This window comes from Cebus imitator, unplaced genomic scaffold (assembly GCF_001604975.1).
Source record: "Cebus imitator isolate Cc_AM_T3 unplaced genomic scaffold, Cebus_imitator-1.0 Scaffold64, whole genome shotgun sequence".
NCBI classification, from domain to species: Eukaryota; Metazoa; Chordata; class Mammalia; order Primates; family Cebidae; genus Cebus; species Cebus imitator.
Window position 1 is genome coordinate 2,734,705 of NW_016107379.1, and position 25,167 is coordinate 2,759,871.

Consider the following 25,167-nt stretch of genomic DNA (forward strand, 5'->3'; position numbering starts at 1 on the left):
AAAAAAAAAAATGGACCAAAGATCTTGACAAATATCTTACTAAAGAAGATATTCAGATGGAACAATAAGCATATGCCATCAGGGAAATCCAAACTAAAACAGCGTTGAGATGCTACTACATATCAGTTAGAATGGCCAAAATCCAGAACACAGACAACAAATATTGGCAAGGTTTTGCAGCAACAGAAATTCTCATTCATTGCTGTTGGAAATGAAAATGATACAGCCACTTTGAAACATAGTCTGACTGTATATTACAACAGTTGTGCTCCTTGGTATTTACCCAAAGGAGCTGAAAACTTGTGTCCACACAAAAACCTGCACATGGGATGTTTATTGTAGCTTTATTAATTATTACCAAACTTGGAAGCCACCAAGATGTCCTCCACTGGGCGAACGGATACACTTTGACAGATCTAGAGCACATTTTGGTCATTATTCAGCACTAAAGAGAAATGAAAAGACATGGAGGAAGCACAAATACATATTGCTAAGTGAAAGAAGCCAATCTGAAAGGGCTACATACAGTATGATTCTAACTATACAACACTCTGGGGCTGGACCAGGCAACTAAGGGTGACCTCTATAGTTTAGAACCTGCAAGTTCTGAGAAGACAGAGGCCAGTTTTAGGCTGTATCCTCAGCACTGATTCCCAGCTGCAAAAAGCAAAACTATAGAGATAGTGGAAAGATGAGTGGTTGTCAGGGCTTGGGGGAAAGGAATGATGAACAGAGAACAGAAGATTTGTAGGCAGTGAAAATACTCTGTATGATACTACAATTGTGGATACGTTTGTCATTACACATTTGTCCAAACCCATGGACTATAAAACACCAACAGTGAATCCTGATGGAAACCATGAACTTTGAGTGACAGTGACGTGTCATTGTAGGTCCATCAACTGTAACAAATATTCACTCCATTAAGGAATGCTGATAATGGGGGAGGCTATGCATGTGTCTGGGTAGGAAGTACATGGGATAGCTCTGAACCGTCTGCTCAATTTTGCTAAATGAAACCTAAAAGTGCTCTTTAAAAAATCGCCTTTAAAAACAACAAAAAAGGAGGGTATCACTGAGAGATGTGATGCTCATTATTGGGGGGGTGGGGGAGAGGACTAGTGATAACAGACTAGGGGGTGAATTGGGTGAAATAGGTCTCAAAAAGTTTCTAGATGTTCGAGTGCCTTTCTTCCTGGAGTGGCAATATTTATACATTTTGATCTCTTCCCAAGGCACCAGAACAGAAGTGATTTGCTCTTTTGAACCATTCCATCCATTTTCTCTTAGTTTATCTCATCACCATGGCAATGAGGCAAGGACTTTGTGTCTGGACTAGCATCCTCTCTGATTACTTTAAAAATGCATGACAGTGTTTACATGTAACCTCTAGAGGAATGTCTTTCCTAAAATGGGACTCAATGGAATAAGCAAAGCATTAGGAGAAACAGTCTCTGGATTTTATCTTCATTTTGCCATCTCAGAAAGATGAGTTGAGATTCCAGTTTTTGCTCATTAGTGGAGACAGAGAGGCTACCCCCTTGATTCACAAAAAATAAGACTGAATAATAGGAGATGGCCAATCACTTTGCTTAAGGCAGAGCAACCGGGTGGCTGTGGCAGACACTGCTAATTGTCTACCCCATATCTATTCACCCTTCCTTCCTTAGAAACAAAACCAAGATTTTATTCAAGGGTCTGATGTATTAACCAAGAGAACACACCTTCCCATTTCCCTTGGGTACAGATATGGTCAATGAGAGACAAGTGGATAGGTTGTATGTATCTTCTAGGAAGACTCCTTAAAAGTGACTGATTCAACTCAGCAGTGTGCTCCCTTCGGCCTCCCTGATTTCCCTTCTGGTTGGAGCTTTAGTGATCAATCTACACCATGAAACAACACTGACAATGAAAGTCCCCTGCTAAGGATGGTAGAGCAGAAACATGAAAGAATCCCAGTTCTCTGCTGACCGCTGCAGTGCATGCCCTCTCATGTAAGCCAAACATAATTCTTGATGGATTCACCCTCAACCTTATGAATGGCTCACTGATAGGTTCATCTCAACATTTGCAGGGTTCAGGCAAAGAGTATATAGGTGGAAGTCCCTACCCTGTGGTTCATACCTTTTCCTTTTCCCTTTTTGCTCTGTCCCATTGGGTGGATACCTGAGTTCATACTTTTCAGCTTAAGTCCCTGTGCTAACACTGCCCCTTAGACACTGTGCAGGCCTAGGCTCTACATATTTCCTGTTGAGAGGACAGAGCCCAGGAAGAGGCTGCTATAGGCTCTAGAAGTGAGCTCAGAGCCATTTAGGCAGGACTCTAGGACCCTAGGAATCCAGGGTGTGGCCCAGAAGTCAAGGAAGCTTCAGGCAGGTGAGGTGTTCCGTTAGCCCTGTGATCTCCTCACTCTGTGGAGAGAAGTGTGGCCCTTTAAGTCGTAAGACCTAGGACAGGGGCCCTAGTTGCCAGGGCCAAAAGGAAATACCCCTGGCTTCTCTCCCTTGCACCGCCTAATGGCTGCCTTTACACAACGTACACGTTGACAGCACAGCAAAATGTGGTTTAGTCCAGTTAACTACTTGTTATGACAGCCTTGGTGAGATTATCTTTCAGGGTCTAGAAGTATAGCTTGAAACGTGTTGTTTTCCTGCTCCCACCTTCTCTCTTCCATGAGACTGTACAATGGAAATCTCATTAAGCCTGATTCTGCCGAGCTTTTCTTTAGTAAGTTGTTATTAGGATGGCTCAGCTAAAGTTTATCAATCAGCTGCAGTATCTGTGTTAGTGCCCTGAGTGGACTGAAGGAGGAGTCTCTAAATCCTCAGTCTCTAACACCTGTTTGAGTAAACTCTCCAAGGGCACTTAGCTCACTGATCTGCACAAACACTGCACCCTGGGAGTGTGGTGGAGTCAGCTATGGATTCTGATTGCCTCCAACTGAAATAGGGACTGTTGCTCTCAGAAAATCAAACAGGAGCAGGTGGAGATTCAGCCCACGAGAGGTGTGCCACTGAAATAACCCAAGTCTGGGCCCCAAATGCATCTGGGCACCTTTCTCTGTTACTCAGGAAGCTCTCCATTCAGCCCAGAATAGCAAGAACTGAGCTCTGCTGTGACAGTGCCTGACACCAGGATCCACCCCTCCAGCTCATACTCCCACATATAATGCTTCGATTCCTGTGAGGACTGTCTCCTCTCCACAGCCTAACCGGCAGGACCAGTAAAGCCAGCTTCATGAACATGAAAACATCTGAACAGCTGACTGCTTCTGTGTATGTTGGAAACTTTCTTCATTTAGTTCAGTGATTCTAAGCTTTATTTTGGATTAAGGATCTCTATGTTCTCTATGCTATATAATTACCAAAGGACATCAGTGCTCACCCACACATCTGAGGACTGCTGTAGCCCCTTTCAATCACAAGAACATTAAGTGAATAATCTAAAATGCATGCACTTCTAGCTTCAGCTTTCTTTATTTTTATTTTATTTTATTTTATTTTTTTTTTTGAGACGGAGTTTCGCTCTTGTTACCCAGGCTGGAGTGCAGTGGCGCGATCTTGGCTCACTGCAACCTCCGCCTCCTGGGTTCGGGCAATTCTCCTGCCTCAACCTCCTCAGTAGCTGGGATTACAGGCACGCGCCACCATGCCCAGCTAATGTTTTGTATTTTTAGTAGAGACGGGGTTTCACCGTGTTGGTCAGGGTAGTCTCGATCTCTTGACCTTGTGATCCACTCGCCTTGGCCTCCCAAAGTGCTGGGATTACAGGCGTGAGCCACCGTGCCCGGCCCTCTAGCTTCAACTTTCTATCTGTATTTTATTAGCTGGCTCATAGGATGTATTGCACAAACACACACATACATATTAGGATGTTTTGACATCTTAAAAACCTTTCTGGCTGGGAAGAGCCTGACCTTCCTGAGCCTAGGCAATTCCTAGAGATAATAAAGGGCACAGCCAGGAGCATGCCTTTACTTTAACACGCAAACTACATGACCCAGAGCCATACCTCCTCTGTTTGGCCTGTACTCTCAGAGAGCAGTATTCCTCTGCCTTAATCATTCTGGGGCTGGACCAGGCAACTAGGGGTGACCTCTATAGTTTAGAACCTGCAAGTTCTGAGAAGACAGAGGCCAATTTTAGGCTGTATCCTCAGCACTGATTCCCAGCAGGAGCTCAATGATATATGTGACATGATGATATGAATGAATGCTTTCTGATAGCCACAGCCTCCTTTAGTCACTGGACTGGTGATGAAAGATGTTCTCAGATGACTATTCAGGGAACTTGCTGAAATAGTCTTTGTTCTTCTTCCTGCATTTAGAAATAGTCTTTAGACATATGTGCCGCCAGTACACACATAATGAATCAGATTACAACATTTTTTATGAGAAAAGACGAAAAAAATTCCATTTTTATGGTCAGAGAAACCCAGACTGTTAGACCCAGCCCATTTCTCATTAATAAAACAGAAAATCTTTTGCCTTCTCATCTGAGCTCTTCAAATTAATCCAAGGTCTGATTGTCCCAAAGCATTACTAATTATATAGCAACATCATCTGTATCACAGAATTGGAAATGACATACATAGCTAACGGCAGAGTGACAGTTAAATAAACTATGACATCCACAACTGATGGACTCTTCTGCAACCCTTGACAATGGTGTCTACAATATAATGAAGTTAAAGGTTAGACATAAAATTACATATGCAATATGACTGCTGTCATGCAAAATATATGAAATAGAAAGAAATACTACTAAATATTAATAGTGTCGGTTTATGTTAAGACGGTGAATGATTTTCTTCCTACTTCTCTGAATTTTTCAGCTTTTTCTCTAACGACCTTTAATATTTTACTTTCATGGAGAAAATCAACATCCATAAATCATTGAATTGTTAATTGAAAACATCTTGTTATTTTCTGCTTTAAAACTTGATACTGGGTATTTTTACCTAAAAGAGCTGAATCAATACTGGGTGTTTTCACCTAAAAGAGCTGTATTGAGATATACAGAGAAAACCCTACAGTGAAGCTAACAGAAGGCAGTGATGGAAACACACAGAATTCTCTAATCTAGCAACTGCCTGTGTAATAGTAATAATCACTGACATTCCCTGAGCTCTTACTATGTGCCAGGCAATTTCCATACATTTTTAAAACTGTATCTTTGTAAAAGCTGTAGGAGATAGGTATAACTGTTACTCCCATTTTATAGATGAAAATGAGTGGTTAATTCATCTGCCAGTAAGTGGAGGAGTCACAGAGTCTGATTCCAGCAGTCTGTCTCCATGGTCTGCCAGTTTCTCACTATGCTCTACTGCTCCCCGCAGCATAAAAGGGGAGGCTTTAGTGGAAAAGAGCACATTCCTAAGCCATCCTTCCTTTCATGCAAAGATTCCTGTGCTGGACAAAGGCATAGCCTCCATGTCCATCAGAAAAGGAGATTCTGATTAAGTAAGTCCTCAGATGACTCCTACCCATCAGTGGAGGTGATCACTAGTAACCACTTATTCACCATGTTATATCAAGGCTCTAATCAGAGTGTGGTCCATATGTTGCCATCTTTACACATAAATCTATTGCTTTAGGTGCTACAAGCTCATCATGGCCAACCTTTGCAGACACAGGCCAACCTGAGAACAAAGGTTGCGCTCTACTTGCCAGCACCATTATAGGCTCTCTTTCTTCATGTGCTCGTAGAAAGCAGCTTCATTCTGCAAATGTTGGTGGATTCAGTATGCTCAGCTGACACCATCAGGGCATACGAGTGCTTTGAGGCCCTCTGTTGAACAGTCTCATTTTCTCTGCACAGAAACCTACTAGTGTAACGTTTCCATGAGTGGTGGGAGGGGGAGAGGCTTCACTACAAGAGAATTCCAGAACAGAATAGGATATGTGGAGAGAGTCTAGTCCTTTTGGAGTCAAGTAGAGTCAAGGGTGTCACTAAAATGAAGCAAGCCCCCCTTCTGATACTCCGGAGAATCATGAATGGGGCAGTGGGGAACCACAGGAACAGATTCCGTGAAATCAGCCATGCAAGATTAATCTGAAGATAATGACACTGGCTTAAAGGAAATCCATTAAAAATGAAACTTAAAACTCAAAACAAATGTGCCAATGGGCAAAATTTAATGAGCAAAAGGAAATTAATAAACAGAGACAAGTCTTATAAATAAGGCAAAAAAATCATTAGGGCAAATGCTTGAGGAAGATGCTACGGGGTTATGAGTCCACCTCATTGTGCTGCCTCTTTGTCCTGGCCCCCGAGGGACAGGTAGCTCTCTTTAATGCCCATTCACTTACTTTCTCTGGATCCGGACCACAGGATCAGCAAGCAGGTCGGTGACATCAAGCTTTCTCCCCTTCTCAATGACATCTCGATGCTTGCGAACAAACAGCCACCCGATATGGGAGAAGAAGAAGCCCCGGCGGGCGTTGTGGGGGTCAGCGTCCGTCTCTGAGTACTTGTGGTGGACTCGGTGGTCCCTGGACCACTCGAAGATGTCATTCTGGAGAGAGAATGAGAGCCTGAGTGAAGAGATAACCACCCCACCGGGAGTCCTCCTGGGAAGCTTCCCAGCCTCCCCTCCCCCACCAGCCCTTACTGCTGGTTTCACATTCCTCCTGTCTTCAACCCACAGTCCCTCAACCTCAAGTTAAATCCCCTGTGGAGTGGTTTTCATCAGAATAAGCGTAAATCTTCACTTAACAGGATCTCAGCTTGTGTGTGGGACTTGCCCACTACAGGAAGTTCAGGCTTGTTGGGTGAGCTAGTGCAGAGACCTAAAGGAAAGCTCTGGTGGGGGCGACTGAAGTCTTCTAGATCATTTGTGTCAAGAAAAGTGAGATCTTTTTTACAGCTGCACAGTATTCCCTGGTATAAATATACCACATTTTCTTTATCCAGTCTATAGCTGATGGACATTTAGGATGGTTCCACGTTGCTATTGTGAATAATGCTGCAGTGAACATAAGTGTGCCTGTGTCTTTCTAATAAAATGATTTCTATTCATTTGGGCACATACCCAGTAATAGGATTGCTGGGTTGAATGGTAGTTCTATAAAGGTCATGTCCTTTGCAGGGACATGGATGGAGCTGTGGGTCATTATCCTTAGCAAACTAACACAGGAACAGAAACCCAAATACTGCCATTCTCACAAGTGGGAGCTAAATGATGAGAACACATGGACACATGGAGGGGAACAAAACACACTGCGACCTATCGAGACTGAAGGGTGTGCACAGAAACCTATTAGTGTAACGTTTCCATGAGTGGTGGGAGGGGGAGAGGCTTTACTACAAGAGAATTCCAGAACAGAGTAGGATACCTGGAGAGGGTTCAGTCCTTTTGGAGTCAAGTAGAGTCAAGCGTGTCACTAAAATGAAGCAAGTCTCCCTTCTGCTACTCCAGATAATAAAAATAGCTAATGGGTACTAGGCATAAGACTTGGGTGATGAAATAATCTGTACAACATACCCCCATGACACATGTTTACCTATGTAACAAACCTGAACATGTACCCCTGAAGTTAAAGGTTAAAAAAAAAAAAAGGGAGAGATCTTCTTAGGATGAAATCTTGGTTGTCAGAAGAGAGGGGCAGTCCTGAGTAAGAAGGATGCTGGTTCTTGGCCCCGATCTGTCTCCCTCCCCACTCTGATGTTCTTCGTGACTGACTCACAGACAGCAGGAAGCCAGTAGATAAAAAAACCAAATAGCTATTTCCTCAAATCTCTGCAAAATACCAAGGCACAAATGGCATCATTTTAGGATTGCTCTAACAGAGTGTAACTGAAACGGAGCGAGGACAACTTTGGCTCCTTGGGAACCTGGTATATTGGCAATCTACCAAGTGGAGAGGCAGCAGTGGCTGAGGGTCAGGGTAGCACTCACTGGAGCCCCAAGACAGACTCTGGTGACCCTAGAAGGACAGGCAGCAGAGTCTAGCAGAGGCCACCAAGTCTGCAGAGCTGAAGTGGGGCTCAGTGCACGTGGGGGGCACATCCTATTGGACCTCTCGTAATGGGAGACATGGGAGGCTGTCAGGGGGCTGAGCTATCAAAGTCAAGTAGAGGGGGCAATTCTTGTGAGGGGGTGAGAATTGATGGCATCTAGGCTATTACAATTAATGAGACCTTAGCTATAGCAGTGGGTCAGTGAGATCTACAGACATTCAATTTACACTAATATTTTTTAAAAATCTGATGATGCTTTCAAAACTCTGAGAAGATGAATTAGATTGGGAAGTAGTGCTTTTGGTAGGAAAATTAATCTGAAAATAAAAATAAATTTAAATATTATATTACATTAGCCTTTTTATGACAATAGTAACAGCGTTTTATGCCATAATATCCAATAATTGGTAATGTTCTCAGGAGTCCATCTTTTCATAGAGATTAGCTTCATCCTTCTGATGAGAAGTGAAGAAAACGATTTGTTTTGTTTTTGTTTTTGTCTGTTTTTTGAGACAGTCTTGCTCTATTGCCCAGGCTAGAATGCAGTGGTGCAATCACATAGCTCACTGTAGCCTTGACCTTCTGGGTTGAAGTGATCCTCCCACCTCAGCCTCCCAAGTAGCTGGGACTAGAGGTGTGCACCGCCATGCCCAGCTAGTTTTTAAAAACATTTTTTTTTCAGACATGGGGTCTCACTCTATTGCCCTGTTGCCCAGGCTGATCTCAACCCCTGGCCCTGAAAAGGGAAGGAATTGTTTCGTTTTCAGAATTCCAACAGTTCTTTTAATGCAAAGAGGAATCATTGAGGTTTTGGTTTCTTTGGCTTACCCACTGCTGCTGGAAGGTTACTCAAACTTGTTCATCCCAGGCTGGAGTGCAGTGGCGCAATCTCCGCTCACTGCAACCTCCACCTTGTGGGTTCATGCAATTCTCCTGCCTCAGCCTGCCGAATAGCTGGGATTATAGGCGTGTGTCACCACGCCCAGCTGTATTTTTAGTAGAGAGGGGGTTTCATCATGTTGGCCAGGCTGGTCGAGAAATTTTTTAAATTCACATAACCCTTGGGTATTGGAACAGAGAGAGAGGAAGTAGAAAGTCCCGACAAGTAGATGTTCAGCTTTGAATATGAAGAGAGAAAACAGCACCCTGGAAGTTTATGTATGTCAAAAATTATAGCCTAGCTTACCATAATATGAAAGAGGTCTTTAGATTTTACCAGTGTTTTTAAACATGGTGGTTGAAAAGAGTGAAAGCATTTTATTTTTTAGAATCACAGAATTTGGAGCTGTGAAAGAATTTCAAATGTCAATCAAGACTACCGTGGTTTAAGAAATAATTTCTTCCTTTTGCATTAGTTTATTGCTTTTATTGCAGTGCCCATCTGAACATGACATAGAAAGAACACTCTGTCCCCCATTCACAGATGGCAAAATTGAAGCTTAGAGGACATTTCTGTGAGTTCATCTAACAAATCAAAACAATAATAGAACAAAGATGGCACTTTCTTGGTTCTCAGTTCAAATTCCTGTCAACAAGATATTTCCCTTATTCTCCAAATGTTGTGGGGAGGGGTCTTTTATAGGAAACTTTTGTTCTTTTTGTTAAAAGGTTCTATTGGCTTGATATGGTTTGGCACTGTGCCCCCACCCAAATCTCATCTCTAATTATAATCCCCACGTGTTGAGGGAGGGACCTGGTGGGAGGTGATTGGATCATGGGGTCAGTTTCCTCCATGCTGTTCTCGTGATAGTGAGTTCTCATGAGATCTGACGGTTTAAAAATGTGTAGCAGTTTCCTCTTCACTCTCTCTCTCTCTCTCTCGTGCTCCACCATGGTAAGACACACCTTCTTCTCCTTCACCTTCCACCATGATTGGAAGTTTCCTGAGCCCTCCCCAGCCACGCAAAACTGTGAGTCAATTAAACCTCTTTTCTTTATAAATTATCCAGTCTCAGGTAGGTGTTTATAGCAGCGTGATAATGAATAATATACATGGCTGTTTAGTTCAATGCCATGCAATCTTGTAGAAACTCTAAGTGAAGAGTTTCAAATAGCTAGAAACATTATTCTCACAAAATTAATCATAATGCAACAACAAAAACACCCATGATGATGAAGACAAGTTGAAACAGAGATATTTATTTCATTCCTTTCAACTGGATACCTTTCCACCAGAAGCCACTTGACTACAACAGTGGAATGAAGCAAGAATTTTGGCCACATTCCAAATAATCACACAATAAATCCAAAAATACTTTAAGATGTATTTTTGAATGCCCTGTTATTGTTTTGTTTTCAATTGTAAAGCAGAGTCCAGTGAAAAAGTGACTCAAAGAATAAGTTATATTTTCTAGCTCTTGGGAACTCAGCAATAAATAAATAAATTTTAAAAAAAGAAATTAAAGAACAAGATGTGAGTCAACAACACAGCAGAAAAGGAACAAGATTTATATGCTCACCCAATCACCTGTCTTCCCTACTTTCCTGCACTTTTGTCTGCTCTGGAATGAGTGGGAGTGGGTGGGTGGATAGGGGAAAGAACCTACCTGTGAATAGCATTTGTGTTGAAAAGGTGTGGGTACCTAGAGCTCATTTTGGTACAGTCAGTATGTGCTTTAGCAACAAGCAGAGGGAAAGCTGAGGATTAATGAGGAGGGAGAGATGGGCCAACCATCTCAACCTCAGGAAGCAGGGAGTGAATGGAGATCAACTGTACTTGAAGCTGTACCCCCAGCAGTATCCTGATAATCTCTCTTCCTCTTAGTGTGTGCGTGGTGCTGGGTGCTGATAGCTTTGTCTAAAACTATGTGTGCCACTCCATCATCTTTGCTTCATAGGAAACAAAAACAATATTGAGGCATACAGAGATGACAAATGCCCATCATGAACTGACTGTCAAGTCTGGGTAATCCGTCCCATGTACATATTCTGATAGATATGATGTTGAAGTCAGCAGTAATTCCTGAAGCCTAAATACTTACACATTCAAACAAATCAATTAACAAATTACTGTATTAAATTTGCAACTTAGAGTTTACATTTAATCGTAGGTTCCAATAGATCACAGTCTTACTCTGCAATCCATCAGAAGTGCACTCTCACCATATGTTTATTGATTATTCCTGATCAAAAATTGGAGCATCACAGGGAGCCACATTAGTTCTAAGAACGTTGGGCATAAATGAGGCACAGGTAGGTGGGAGAGCGAGAAGGGAGTAGAAACAGAACAAATCCAGAGTGTATGTGGTAGGCTTCATTATCGGAGACGCCACACCATAGTCCTACTATGTAACAGAAATATAATGCAAGTCACGTAATATAACTAAAATATTCTTAGTAGCCACATTTAAAAAGTGAAATGACCTTTGATTGAACTTGGGTCACAGAAAAAATAAATAAAATAAAAAGTGAAAAGAAGCTGGGCACAGTGGCTCACTCCTGTAATCCCAGAACTTTGAGAGGCTGAAGTGGGCGGATTACCTGAGGTCAGGAATTCGAGACCAGTCTGGCCAACATAGTGAAACCCCATCTCTATTAAAAATACAAAAATAGGCCAGGCGTGGTGGTGTGTACTTGTAATACAAGCTACTTGGGAGGCTGAGGCACGAGAATCACTTGAACCTGGAAGGCGGAGGTTGCAGTGAACTGAGATTGCACCACTGCACTCTAGCCTGGGTGACAGGGTGAGGCTCTGTCTCAAAAACAAACAAACAAATAAACAAATAACTAAATAAAAACCAACAAAAAAAAGTGAAAACAAGTAAAATTAATTTTAATAATATATTTTACTTAACATACCCAAATAGTATGATTTCAACATATAACAAGTATAAAAACTATTGAGATGCTGTACATTATTTTTTTATACCAAATCTTAGAAATTTGCTGGTACCAAGTCTCCAAGTCTGAGAGATTTTTCACTTGTAGCACACCTCAATGGGCTAGCCACATTTCAAGTACTCAGTAGCCACATGCAGCTAGTGACTACCCCATTGAGCGGTGCAAGTCTAACTCATGGCTTGCACACTTTTTTTTTCTTTTTCGAGATAGGCTCTCTCTCTGTTACCCAGACTGGAGTGCAGTGGCACGATCATGGCTCACTGCAGCCTCAACCACCTGGGCTCAAGCGATTCTCTCACCTCAGCCTCCCAATAGCTGGGACCACAGGTACACGTCACTGTGCCCAGCTAATTTTTTTATTATTTGTAGAGATGGCGTCTCAGTATGTTATCCAGGCTGGTCTCAAACTTCTGGGCTCAAGGGACCTTCCTGCTTCAGCCTCCCAAAGTCCTGGGATTCAGGCGTGAGCCACCACACCCAGCCACTTGTACAGTTTTTGATGTGTGCATTATACTTCAAATTTAAAAGTTTGAAGAATTAAGAATTCAATGCTGCCTACTGGTGAGAATGTAAAGTGGGCAGAAAGTTTGTGAAGGGCAAATGGGCACTACATATCAAAACCCTAAAACTGAGCATATCTTTTAATCTAACAATTCATTTTCCGGAATTTATCTTAAAGAAATCATGGTTGTGTGCAGAGATTTAACCACAAGGATGCTAACTGCAATCAAAACTCGGAAAGACCCTGCATTTCCCTGTAACAAGATTTGATTAACTATCTTACAATAAACAAATTAATTAAATACTACTTGTATGTGTGTACACATTCAAGAAAAGTTTATATATACATGCATGTACAGTTTCCAGAAAGAAATAGTAAGAAAAAATGTCTTAGAGTTACCTCCTGGGAGTGAAATTGGGAGGTAGCAATGAGGAGAAATACTTTTATGCTTGATTGTATACTCTGAAATTATTAAAAAGAATTCTATTAGTTTTGTATTTAAAAACTAACAACAAAAAAAAGAAAGGCTATTGTATGTAGTATTGACCTAGAAAGATGAAGGGAAAAGTAGTTAAAAGAAAAGTACTTCTTGGCTGGGCACAGTGGCTCAGGCCTGTAATCCTAGCATTTTGGGAGGCCAAGGCAGGAGGATCACTTGAGATCAGGAGTTCAAGACCAGCCTGGCCAATATGGTGAAACCCAGTTTCTATTAAAATATAAAAATTAGCCAGGCGTGGTGGTGGGCACCTGTAATCCCAGCTACTCAGGTGGCTGAAGCAGGAGAATCGCTTGAACCCAGGAGGCAGAAGTTGCAGTGAGCTGATATTGCATCACTGCACTCCACCCTGGGCAACAGAGTGAGATCTTGTTGCAAAAAAAAAGAAAGGTACTTCTCAAAACAATATGAATCCATTTTTAATAACAATGTATGTTTGAGCATGGGAAAAACAAAGGAAATATCTTAGCCAACCTGTTTGCAGTGGTTTTCTCCGGAAAGTGGGACTGTGGATGACTTTTTTATTTTGTCTGTGTTTTATAAATTTTTGTAATAAACGGATTATTCTTTTGTAACACAGGGGAAACATGATATTTTTAAAAAACATTTTTTAATTGCATTTTAGGTTTTGGGGTACATGTGAAGAACGTGCAAGATTGTTGCATAGGTACACACATGGCAGTGTGATTTGCTGCCTTCCTCCCCTTCACCTATATCTGGCATTTCTCCCCATGACATCTCTCCCCAACTCCCCACCCCTCACTGTCCCTCCCCTATTTCCCCCCAACAGATATATAAAACATTTCTATATTCCTGAGTGAAAACAACCCAGCTTCTGCCAGCAGCGTTTCCTTAGGAAAAACTCGAAGCAGTAAGATTCATCTGGCAATCCAGTCAGTTAATACACCTTTATGTCACCGTTTCTTCTATCTTTTCTCATCAGCAACTAATCAACCAATCACACCTCGAGTGATGTGGCAGTGCCCTTGCTTGAACCTATTGTGTCTTGTGCCTCCATTAGTTCACTATCCATCATCGATAACGTCCCTGAATGGGGTCCCCACTGAGACTGCAGAGACTGGAACTGATCATGAGGTGATTTTTCTCCACATGTGCAGCCCCTGAGCGTTATCTGAGACTTGAGCAAAGGTCATCAATCTCAAGAGCTCCACCAAAGTGAGGTATGAAGCAACCTGCTCCTTCAGAAATACTCCCCAGCTTCCTTTTATGCTCAAAATAAATTCTTGAATCTAGTCATCTAAATGGCAATAGAGGACACTGTCTTTGAAGGCTCACATAATTTCTACTGGTTAGCAAGATGAAAGCTAAATGTAAACAGCATTTAACTTGTCTCATTCAACAGATCTGAAATCAGAATCATTGACTGGTTTTCCCCTAGCCTACCTGGAAACAGATGCTTGCTCCCAACCAGACACCCAGATGGTTTTTCTGTACCTTAATTCAATTTTGTGGCTGCTTAAAGTTCCAGAACAAAAAACTTCCCAGGAAGTCTCAAAACAGCCAAAGGGAATTCCACTGTATTCATAACACATCTTTGTTTCTAGTCGGTAGTGAAAAAGAAAGCAGAACCAACATGTCAACACGTCAGCTTGAACAGGCAGGTTTTAGAGTAGAAAATATGTGTGTGCATGCATGTGTGCACATGTGCGTGTGCGTGGTGTGTGTGTGTGTGTGTCTGAATGGCATTGTTTCTGGGAAAGGAGCTGTTCTATCAAGAGGGTCAAATAGAAAAAGACACTGGTGCCTCCACTCCTTGGAAACTGTAAGGCTCATTAGAAATAGACTTTATCTCTGTCTCTGGGGTCTAAACTTAATCTCCTCCAGTTCAGACGCCAATTCAAACAGTGAAAAACATTCGGTGCTTTCCCCATTGTTGATACTGGGTCAGTAGTTATTTCTCTCCAGATAATAGGCTAATCTGTAAGAATGGCCCAGAAAGTCCCCAAAGTGGCCTGGCAGCAGTCAACACCACCTGGCAAATCGTGGCTTGGAGAGGACAAGTTGCTACCTGCTGCCTAGCCTTCATACGGCACTTGATCTACGTAGGTCTTAGAAGCTAGGTAAGCGTTGACAAGCCAACCTTATTAGTTTAAAAAGTGCTGATAAAACTTAAAGTTTGCAAAAAAGGAAAGGGATGTTCATATTTTCTTCTATTACTCTTTTGTTTAAATCTCTTAACAATGAGAATGTATTACAATAAGATTTTCACTTCTAAAAAACCACATATATAATATACACTTTTAAAGTGGTATAGACAGTCATCTTGGTCATTAAGTTGGTCTTCTGAAAATCTTTTCAATTTGAGTTTTGGAGGGTTTCTGGTCAGTGATGTGACCATTATTCTAGTCTTTAGAGAGGAAAAAGCAAGGGAATAAAGCAAATGAGCAGTACTCTAAGAGCTGGGGGATCTAGGTGAAGGCTATACACAAGCTCATGAATTTTTGCAACTTATCTCTTAGTTTCAAAATAAAAGATCTGAAAAAATTATTTCAAAATAAAAGTTAAAGCTAAGAACAAAAATTTCATGGGCACTCTTCTTTACAATCCCAGCTTTCCCCCTTCCACTCCATTTCTACTCTACCACCCTTGTTCAGGCTTTTATCAATTTACTCGGATTCTGTAATAACCTTCTAACTGCCTCCCACTTAGTAATTTTCCTCTCCACAATACATTTGGCATACTGTTAACATCCTCATTCCATTCATACTCCCCAAATATCTATCATTCTTTTGCTTATTACTTGACAATCTCCACATATCGCTTTTCTTATAAAATCTAAACTTCCCCTCTTTTTGAAAATCATACAGGTTTCTTCAGCTGGATTCGTTCTTATCTTCCCCACCATTTTATCCTTTAATTTGACTAATATTTACTGACCAGTACACACCAGAAGATAAAGAACAAACAGGACAATTGAGGAGTTTATATTTTACAGAGGCGGCAAACACTAAACATAAAGTAAATCAAGTCAACATAAGTGAAATAATTTTAGACTGAGATTAGAGCTGTGAAGCCAATAAAGGAGCTGAACAAAGGAGGGCCTTAATATAGACAAAGAATTCTTTTTTTTTTTAAGATGGAGTCTCTTGTCACCCAGGCTGGAGGGCAGTGACACGATCTTGGCTAATATATTGCAACCTCCTGGGTTCAAGCAATTCTCCTGCCTCAACCTCGTGAGTAGCTGGGATTACAGGCACCTGCCACCACACCTAGCTAATTTTTGTATTTTTAGGAGAGATGAGGTTTCACCATGTTTGCCAGGCTGGTCTCAAACTCCTGACCTCAGGTGAACCACGTGCCGTGGCCTCCCAAAGTGCTGGGATTAGAGGCATGGGTTGTTGCGCCTGGCCGGCAAGGCCATTTTTAACTGGGTCATCTTCAGGTTGAGAGGAGTTGGAGGTGGAAGTGCAGGAGGGAGAGGGCAACTGTCTCAGGTAGAGGGAGGGACTTGAAACAATCTAAGAACTAAGAGAAAGTCACTGTGTAGGTGGCATGGTATTAGGACAAGCCTGGTCCGAGATGAGGTCTAAGACACATTAGGCACAATAAAGAATATAGCTGGTCTTTGTACCTGGTTCTTGGCACAGAACTTTAGAAACCTTGGAATTTCCTGAGTGATAGGAAATTCCACTACTCTTACACTAAAGAAGCGACTCTCATGGACCCCTAGATAGCCTCAAGATGGGAGCAGATCACCAGAAAGACCAGCCATGTGATTAGAGAGGTGGGCGTCAGCTGTGTTCCAGATGGAAGCAAAGACCTTCTGGTGCCGCTGCACCAGCTGGTTTCCTGGGGGAAAGCTGGGGCCATGGTCTTTGGAGGGGTGGTCCTGTGGATCCCATCGTGCATGCACATCCAGAGGACTCGGGATGCCGATGGCTTCTCTATGTGTGTGTGTCTGGTGCTACTGGTGGCTAAAGTTTTCTGGACACTCTTCGGGTTTAGAAGGCGTTTTGAGTCACCTCCCTCTCTTGTAGCATAGCATAATCATGACGTTGTCCGTGTTGCTGATGGTGAAACTCTGCACTGAGATCCACATGGCAAAGGAGCTGAGCATAAATCCTTGGATCTTCACCACTCCTGGCACTGGAGCAGTTTCCTGGACCAAGTGGAGTGTGTCCTGGCCTTCGCCAGCATGGCAGGCTAGATCAGGACCCATCCATCAACTGGGCCCTGTTTTTGGAGACTCTGGGCTTCCTGGCTGTGCTGACCAAGGCCATGATGGACATGCCACAGCTTTACTGCAACCATTGCCACAGGTCCTCAGAGGACATGAGCATCCAGAGCACTCATGAGGACAAGGGCAATGCCCTCAGGACCACCTGCTTCCTGCAGAGTGCTACCCATGCAGCTCTTGGTCTGCCTGCTGCAGGTGCTGGTGGTCCTGGCCATATTGGGGTGGGGGTACCCTTCACCCACCACCCTGAGAAGCCAACACCTCATGCAGCACACCCCTCCAGGGCCAAAGCCTTTCTGAGCTACCCAGGGAGGAAAAATATGTGTGCAAGCTGCTGGCGCCTGTTATCCCCACGTGGGGAACAGGCATCGCAGCCTCTGAGTGGAGAGCCGGTGTCCCATGGCAGGCTCTCCATCAGCGGCTGCATGGGCCTCTCAGGGCAGCCAGGCTGACGCTTGGCTCACCACTGCTGGGGGCGGGGGCACAGTGGATTTCATACCCAAGGGCTGGGTCTCGGATGTTTTTAAGGTTATGGAAAAGGCAAGTGTCTTTTCCCACTTCCTCTCAAAAACCACCCAGCCTGAACCTGAGATGTGTTCATAAACACATCAGAAGGAAAAGTTCAATCCACTGAGGAACAGCAGCCTTCAGGAACCTTCTCCAAACTTGTTCGAGTCCTGGCCCCAGCCTCTCAGATCTGCCTCAGCCCACAAGCCGGCTTCCCTGGGGAGAGGCTGCAACTGGGGATACGGAGGATCTACCCACAGGGGGAGCCCAGGCAAGCCTTGAGGCTGGGGCTGGGGCTGGAGAAGTGAGGAGACATGGTATGAGGAGACGCTGCGAGTCCTGAGAGAAGAGACTCTAGACTCGGTGTGACCCTCACCAGACACCGTGGTTGGATGGGGGTGGCCTGTGCTGCCCAGTGGGGTGGGCACAGAGGGCAGGGCTGGGTTTGCTCTGCTCCCAGTTGTAGGGATGCAGTGGCACCTGTGCTCTGGGTTTTCTGGCCAGAGTTGGCATCTCAAGGGTCTGCAGAATGGGTGCCTCCTGATACTTGGCTTTGGTGCCCTTAACCTTGCCCAGCAGTGGGGTCTGTCTGAATGCCTAGCTTCTATGCTAACCGCTTCCTGGGAGATGCTGGTATGACATCCCTCTTTGGATATCTCTATTTCTCTAATTACCCCTCACCAATCTTTAAGCCAATCCCTTCAGTTCTACCACTAAATTATATCTTGAATCTGCACACTTCCTATTTCTACCACCTTCTAGTTCAAGATCAATTTTTCTACCAGGCTATTGCAAAAGCCTCCTGAACTGGTCTTCCTGATACAATGCTTGCCTCTCTCTGTATTGTAGCCAGAGAGAGCTTATTGGAAATTAAACTACTCACCAGTAAAATAAATAAATAAATGTTTCATTGGCTTAGCATTTTATTTGGAATGAAACCCGACCTCATTAGGTTCTATGGGGCCCTGCATTGGAACATCCCAGGGGCGAGAGGCAAACCCATATCTGAGCCTGGCTGGGCACTGGCCCGAGCAAGAGCAAACTCAGGGGTGTTCCAGCCAGAGCCTCTGGTTCTCTTCGAGTGCTAGGGGTCCCCAAACAGACATGGAGGTCCTCCTGGGCGTCGGAAGGCTGAAGGCAGAGGCTGTATAGACGCAGCACTGTCACCTCCCTGAGGAGGGCTCCATTTGGGGAGAGCCCTTTACTCTGGCTATTGCACACACTGGCCGGACGCAGCTTTGATGTCCGTCGTCCAGGACACAGAGGAAGACTCCAGTCACAAGAGCGGATGCAGAGGGCAGGGTGTGTGGCACCCTATGCAGGGTCTGGCTGCTGGGATGGCCTGTCTCACACTCTGCTACTGCTGTCCTGGGTTCTCGGGACCGAGGCAACCTCCAGAGCGTGGGCAGCAGCCTAGCTGCAGGCGCTCTGCCACCATCCTCGGTCCACTGTCCACCCAGGCATGCTGGACTCCATAGTTCTGCGTCTGCTGCCTCTGGCTGTGGTGGGAACCACTGGTCACCCCAAATCCCCCCCTCCAACCTTTTCAGTTTAACACAAGCCCACACCGTGCTTGGCAGCCAGCCCTGTGCTGACACCAGGCCCCAGAGTTCCCAGATGCTTCCCCATGGCTCCCGCAGGCATCGTCTTCCCTTCTGCTGGGCGGCGGAGCCACTTCCTGTGCAGATGTTGATGCTGTCGGTGCCAAAGCTCTATGACTTTTGCATTATTTGCTGTGGCCAGTGGGAAAATGTTCAAAGCTGTTTCCACCTCCTAAGTTTTCCTCAGGAAAACTCTTGAGTGAGTGAAGATCTTGTTCTTAGTCCTTTGGCCTGTAAGAGGCTTTGAAAATTTTATTTTATTTTTTTAAATGAAAGAAGATATCTGTGGTTGTAAATGCCTCTAAATTAAAATGTCACCGATTGCATGCACAGTGACTGATGAATGTTTGTACCCCCACCATGTGGCGACTTTGAATCAATAACTCTGCAGATCCAGAAAAAAATAATCATAAGAAGAGAAAATATATTTACTACTGAGTGGAAGTGGATCATCATAAAGGTCTTCATCCTCATCCTCTTGACACTGAGTAGGCTGAGGAGGAGGAGGGGTTGGTCTTGCTGTCTCTGAGGTGGCAGAGGCAGAAGAAAATCCATGCACAGAAGTGAAACTGCATACTTCAAACACATTCTGTTCAAGGGTTAACTGTAATTGTTAAGTACAGCACTTTCTTGGGTTCCGCGTGTTATTCTAGTGAAATACCAAACCTAGGGAGATTGTGGAAACCCCCAAACTTATCACTGGTCATTTGGAAGTACAGGTAGCCTGGGGACCCCACTGCTGTTCTGCAGTCCTTATAGCAGGTGTCTGAAGTAGAGGCAGCCATGTGGAGCACTCAAGTAAAAGATCCCCTTTAACTTGTGGGATCCGATGTTAACCCGGGGTGGTTAGTGTCAGAATTATACTGAAGTACACCAGCTTGGGGTGGACACAGAAAACTGGTGTGCAAGGCCCTGATTGTGGCAGGGCCCCGTAGAACATAATAACGAGGTTGGATTTCATTCCAAATACAACGCTAAGCCACTGAAATATTTATTTATTTTATAGGAGAGCAATTTAATTTCCAATAAGCTCTCTCTGGCTACAATATAGAGAGGGGCAAGCATTGAATCAGGAAGACCAGTTCAAGAGGCTTTTGCAGTAGCCTAGGAAACAAATTGATCTTGAACTAGAGGGCAGTAAAAATGGGAAGTGTAGATTCAAGATATAATTTAGTAGTAGAACTGAAGGGATTGGCTTAAAAATTGGTGAGGGACAATTAGGGAAACAGAGAAATCATGGATGACACCCAGACTTCTGGTGGGAAAGCTAGCAGAAGTACAGTTTTTGGGGAGAAGGTAGAGTTACAACTTTGATTTGGAGCACACTGAGTTTGAGAAGCCTAACAGACATCCAATGAGAGATGTCACATGGGTAGTCATATTTGCAATGCACTACACCCTATCAGCTTACTTCTTCAATCAGGATGATTTTCTAACTATGCTGCGATCTCATACAGTATGTTCTGATCATTCCTCTCTCCCTACCTTTGCTCAGTTGTTTTCCCTGCCCTCCTCTTCTTTGCCTAAACAAATCCTTTTCATGTCCAGCTCAAATCTCCCCTTCTGCAGTAGGCTTTCTCCAACGATCCTAGCCCATATTCAAATTTCTGCAGCCCTAAGAGTTGGCGTGATGCTTCTGAGCAATTTAACTCCACATTGTCTTTTTATAAGAGTCTTTATTGGACAAAGTCTAGCCAGCTGTATCAAATTGTAAGCTCCTCATTCAAGGGCCACTTTTTACACATATGCACTTTTAAACGTAATGGTGATTAAACAGCAGATTTACACGAAAAGCTATGAAAGATTCAAATTGAAGAAGGTAAAAATAATCAAATGTTTCTGCCTTCTAAAAGAGCTTTTAAAAGCAAAGCTAGAAATGTCCATTTGGTGACTGAAACTCAATAAATACTATCACTAATCAAAATTGCCGATTCAATAACTCCTGTAGATATCGTATCTTTGGGGCTTGATAAGGCTCTGAGGCAACATTCCTAAGATAATCCTGTGACAAGAGCACTGGGTGGCATTAATAGGAATTGGAACAGAACGATTTAAAAGCCTGAACTTTGATAAACAAGGACCAATGATGAAAAACAGTTCAGTAGCTAATGAAGGGGTTGGGAATAGGCCACTAACAGAAGGCCCCACCGTGTCTGTTAGATCTGTTTCATTTAGTATCTTCATTAATGACTGGGAACAAGGCTTATACATTTTGTTAATAATATTTCTGATTGGTACTAAATTAGGCGGTACTGCAGACATCATTGAGGACAGAGGAATAACACAGATGGATCTAAAGAGGTTAGAAATAGGAATAGAAATTATCACAATGAGATTTGATTTCAGAAAAATGCAAATGAAGGCAGCTGGGGTAGAAATCATCCAAAATGCAAAATAATCAGTGGGTTGGGAAACCTAGAAAGCAGCAGCATAAGAGTGTCTGGCAGGAGAGTAATGGAACAAAGAATACGCAATGACAATGTGCTGTCTCAGTCCAAATGGCTGGTGACAGGTATAGGGAGAAATGGCTTGTCAAGGAGTTGCACTGCAACACAGTCTTCTTCCATGTCCATAAACATTTTTGGAGATGATGTGGGAAAGTAAACAAAAATAAGCTTAGACATTTGGGCCTTGGTTTCTTCAGCTGTTAGAAAAAGAATTATATTCATGGCTTCTAAGTTTCCCCAGCTTAACCTTCTGTGGTTCTAAGAGAAAGAGAGGTTGGGAGAAAATACATGGTTAAGGAGGTTCACCGTGTGCAGCACTTCTCAAGATTTTTAGGAAAAGAAGACAGAATGAAACACATAGCTTGAAAATATGTTTTCAAATAGATTTCCAATTGACAGGGCTGCATGCGGAATTCACCTTCAACAACAGTATTTTCTTCCAATATGGATGCTGGGCTAAATTAACGTAAAATCTGATAGTTATTTGCTTACAAAAATTCTCTCTACTAACTATTTATTTAAATAAAAGCTCTTTAAAGTATTGTTTTTTTTTAAGTTTATAAAAATCTAATCGCCTTAAAGTGATTAGAAATATATCCATCATACAAAAATCTAATCGCCTTAAAGTGGTCGGAAATGTATCCATTGTACAGGTAGGATCTGCATTAAAGAGTTCCCGCTGTATCTGGAGATGGCGCTGTGAGAAACAGACCGGCCCCGTTGGTTGGTCTGTTGATCCTTCGAATCACTCTCTTGCTCAGGCTGTCACACTTTCATTCCCTTGAGGTTCATTTCCTTAGGTAATTTCTTTCATCTCACCTACTTTCACTGACCTAGGTCCCCAACAAATAAGCAATTAAAGGGTGGGGCAATTTTATTTTCTGCCTTAATAGATTCATTTTTGTTGGTAGGAAATATAGTTCATCCTGCCAGGTAAGTGCAGAAAGAAAACGCCGTGCCCCACACAGCAGCCTCTGGAGAGTTTCCTAGTTTCCTTCCTCTCTCTCTCTCTCATTCTCTCCCTCTCTTTCTTGCTCTCTCACTTGGCCACCTCCCACCTGCACCACTTTGTCTGTCGGACTAGCCTCATGATGGAAGGGCTTACAATGCAGCATGCATGGAATGACAACATTTTAATGAATTGATAAATCACCATTTTCACTGCTCAGAGACAACCAAGATATTTGCTCTTTTTACATGACTTCCAAAGGTTCCAAATGTGCCCAGGATGGTGAAATGCTGTGGAAGAAGACAATGTGAGGCATGATGTGCAAATCATCTTCCAAAATCACACCAGGAAAACCTGTCAGGGCATCCAGGTCAGGACCACTTCTGCTGCTGCCCGTTTACACGGAGGAGAAAACCAACAACATCCACCCATATTGAAAGGAGGAAGGCAAACCTGTTTCTGATGTGCACAAGAAAAGTTGTACATCTGCAGCTTGGGCTCATGGCTAAAAAAGATGGTAACAGAGAAATAGGATTTCTGAAGGGAGACTTAGAACCCGCAGAGAGCTACATAAGATTAAGGATTCCTGAGCTGCACTACTGTTCTGGTGCTTCGTTCTCTTCTACACAACTGCCACTGCATGCTGCTGCTAACAGCGTGAGCTGTACTTCACGATGCTGCCTTCCATACCAGTCTTCCTCCTTGACATGCACACCCCACAGAGACCCAGCTTTGGGGGATGGCCTATGATCTTGAACCTGGCACAAAATCTTTGGGGTCTCCTGACTGTGGTCTGAGGCTTACTCAAGCCATGGAAATGAATTAGGCCATGTCACTCCCTGCCTAAGACCTGGCAGTGCCTTCCTGTGATATTTAAAACAAAATCTGAACTCTGCCTGACACAGCTGTGCACTGATGTGGCCTCCGTGCCCCACTCTGGCCTTGCACTCAAATGGACCAGCCACACTGTCCATCTTCCTGCTCCTTAAACACAGCATCCTAGTTTCTGCTTTCACTTTGGCTCCTCCCTCTGTCTGGATGCTCTTCCCCTACAGTCCTCACCTTCAGGCCTCAGCGCTAATGCCACCTTCCCAGCGAGGTCTTCCCTGACCACAGTTTCTAAAGATGCCCCACCCCGGCCCTTTATGTCACATTACTCTGTTTAATTCTTTACATCCTTCTCGCTCTGAATACATTTGTTTGTTCATTTGCTCTCTCTCCCCTGTCTTTGAGGACAGGGACCTTGTCTGTCTTGTTCTCCTATGCCTGGAACAATGCTTAACACACGTTTTTGCTGAATGAAAGGATAAATGTGTACCTGGACACTGGGAGAAGCATTAGAGCAGGGGTCCGCAACCCCCAGGCAATGGCCTGGTATGAGAATCTAATGATAAATGTTACGTATTTGAATCATCCTGAAACCATGCCCCCATCGATGGAAAAATTATCTTCCATGAAACTGGTCTCTGGTGCCATAAAGACTGAAGACTACTGCATTACAGCACAGTAGTAAAAAGGTGACCTTTGGAGTCCAGGAGCCTACATTTAATCCCCTCTTCAGTCACATAAAACTGTCACATAAATCCAAATGTCTTTGGACAGGTTACATAACCACTTTTCTGTTTTCTCACCTATCAAATGAAAAAAACAGCAGTACTACCTTGTAGGGGCATTATCAATGACTTTTTTTTTTTTTTTTTTAGACAGAGTCTTGCTGTGTCACCCAGGCTGGAGTACAGTGGCACAATCTCAACTCACTGCAACCTCCACCTCCCAGATTCAAACAATTCTCTGTCTCAGCCTCCCAAGTAGCTGGGACTACAGGCACATGTCACCATGACTGGCTAATTTTGTTGTTGTTTTTGAGACAGAGTTTCACTCTTATTGACCAGGCTGGAGTGCAATGGCAAGATCCTGGCTCATGGCAACCTACGCTTCCAGGATTCAAATGATTCTCCTGCCTCAACCTCCCAAGTGGTTGAGATTACAGGCATGCGCCACCATACCTGGCTAATTTTGTATTTTTAGTAGAGATGGGGTTTCACTATGTTGGTCAGGCTGGTCTTAAACTCCCAACCTCAAGTGATGTGCCCATCTTGGCCTCCCAAAGTGCTGGGACTACAGGCATGAACCACTACACCTGTCCCTAATTTTGTATTTTTAATAGAGACTAGATTTCACCATGTTGGCCAGGCTGGTCTCAGTTCTTGACCTCAAGCATCTGCCCGCCTCTGCCTCCCAAAGTGCTAGGATTACAATTACAGATGTGAGCCACTGTGCCCAGCCTATCAATGACTGTTAAAGTACTTAATGAAGAGCTGGTATGCAGTTAGCACTCAATAATTGTTTCATTTTACTATTGTTGTTGTTATTGTTGTGATTATCATATTCTTGCCAAAGTTCATGACCCATTATTGCATGATTTACTTGACATCTTTTTATGTAAAGTTTGGTCCAATCATAATACATTGTGGCTTCTACTTTCTGGTCCAACATGTAAGGAGCTTAGAAGTCATCACTTCTATCTTCACAATAAGAAAAAGCTGAACAGGCTGGGCGCGGTGGCTCAAGCCTGTAATCCCAGCACTTTGGGAGGCCGAGGCGGGTGGATCACAAGGTCAAGAGATCGAGACCATCCTGGTCAACATGGTGAAACCCCGTCTCTA

At 43.5% G+C, this 25,167-nt stretch overlaps 1 protein-coding gene across 2 annotated transcripts in view; it reads right to left on the minus strand.

Moving 5' to 3' along the window:
* SCD5 (stearoyl-CoA desaturase 5) overlaps window positions 1-25,167 on the minus strand; it is a 172,458-nt gene that overhangs the window by 48,409 nt on the left and 98,882 nt on the right. For both annotated transcript variants that reach the window (XM_017530227.2, XM_037739156.1), the window contains exon 3: window positions 6,311-6,516. In XM_017530227.2, the coding sequence (XP_017385716.1) occupies window positions 6,311-6,516 (206 nt within the window). The remainder of the gene's footprint in view (window positions 1-6,310; window positions 6,517-25,167) is intronic.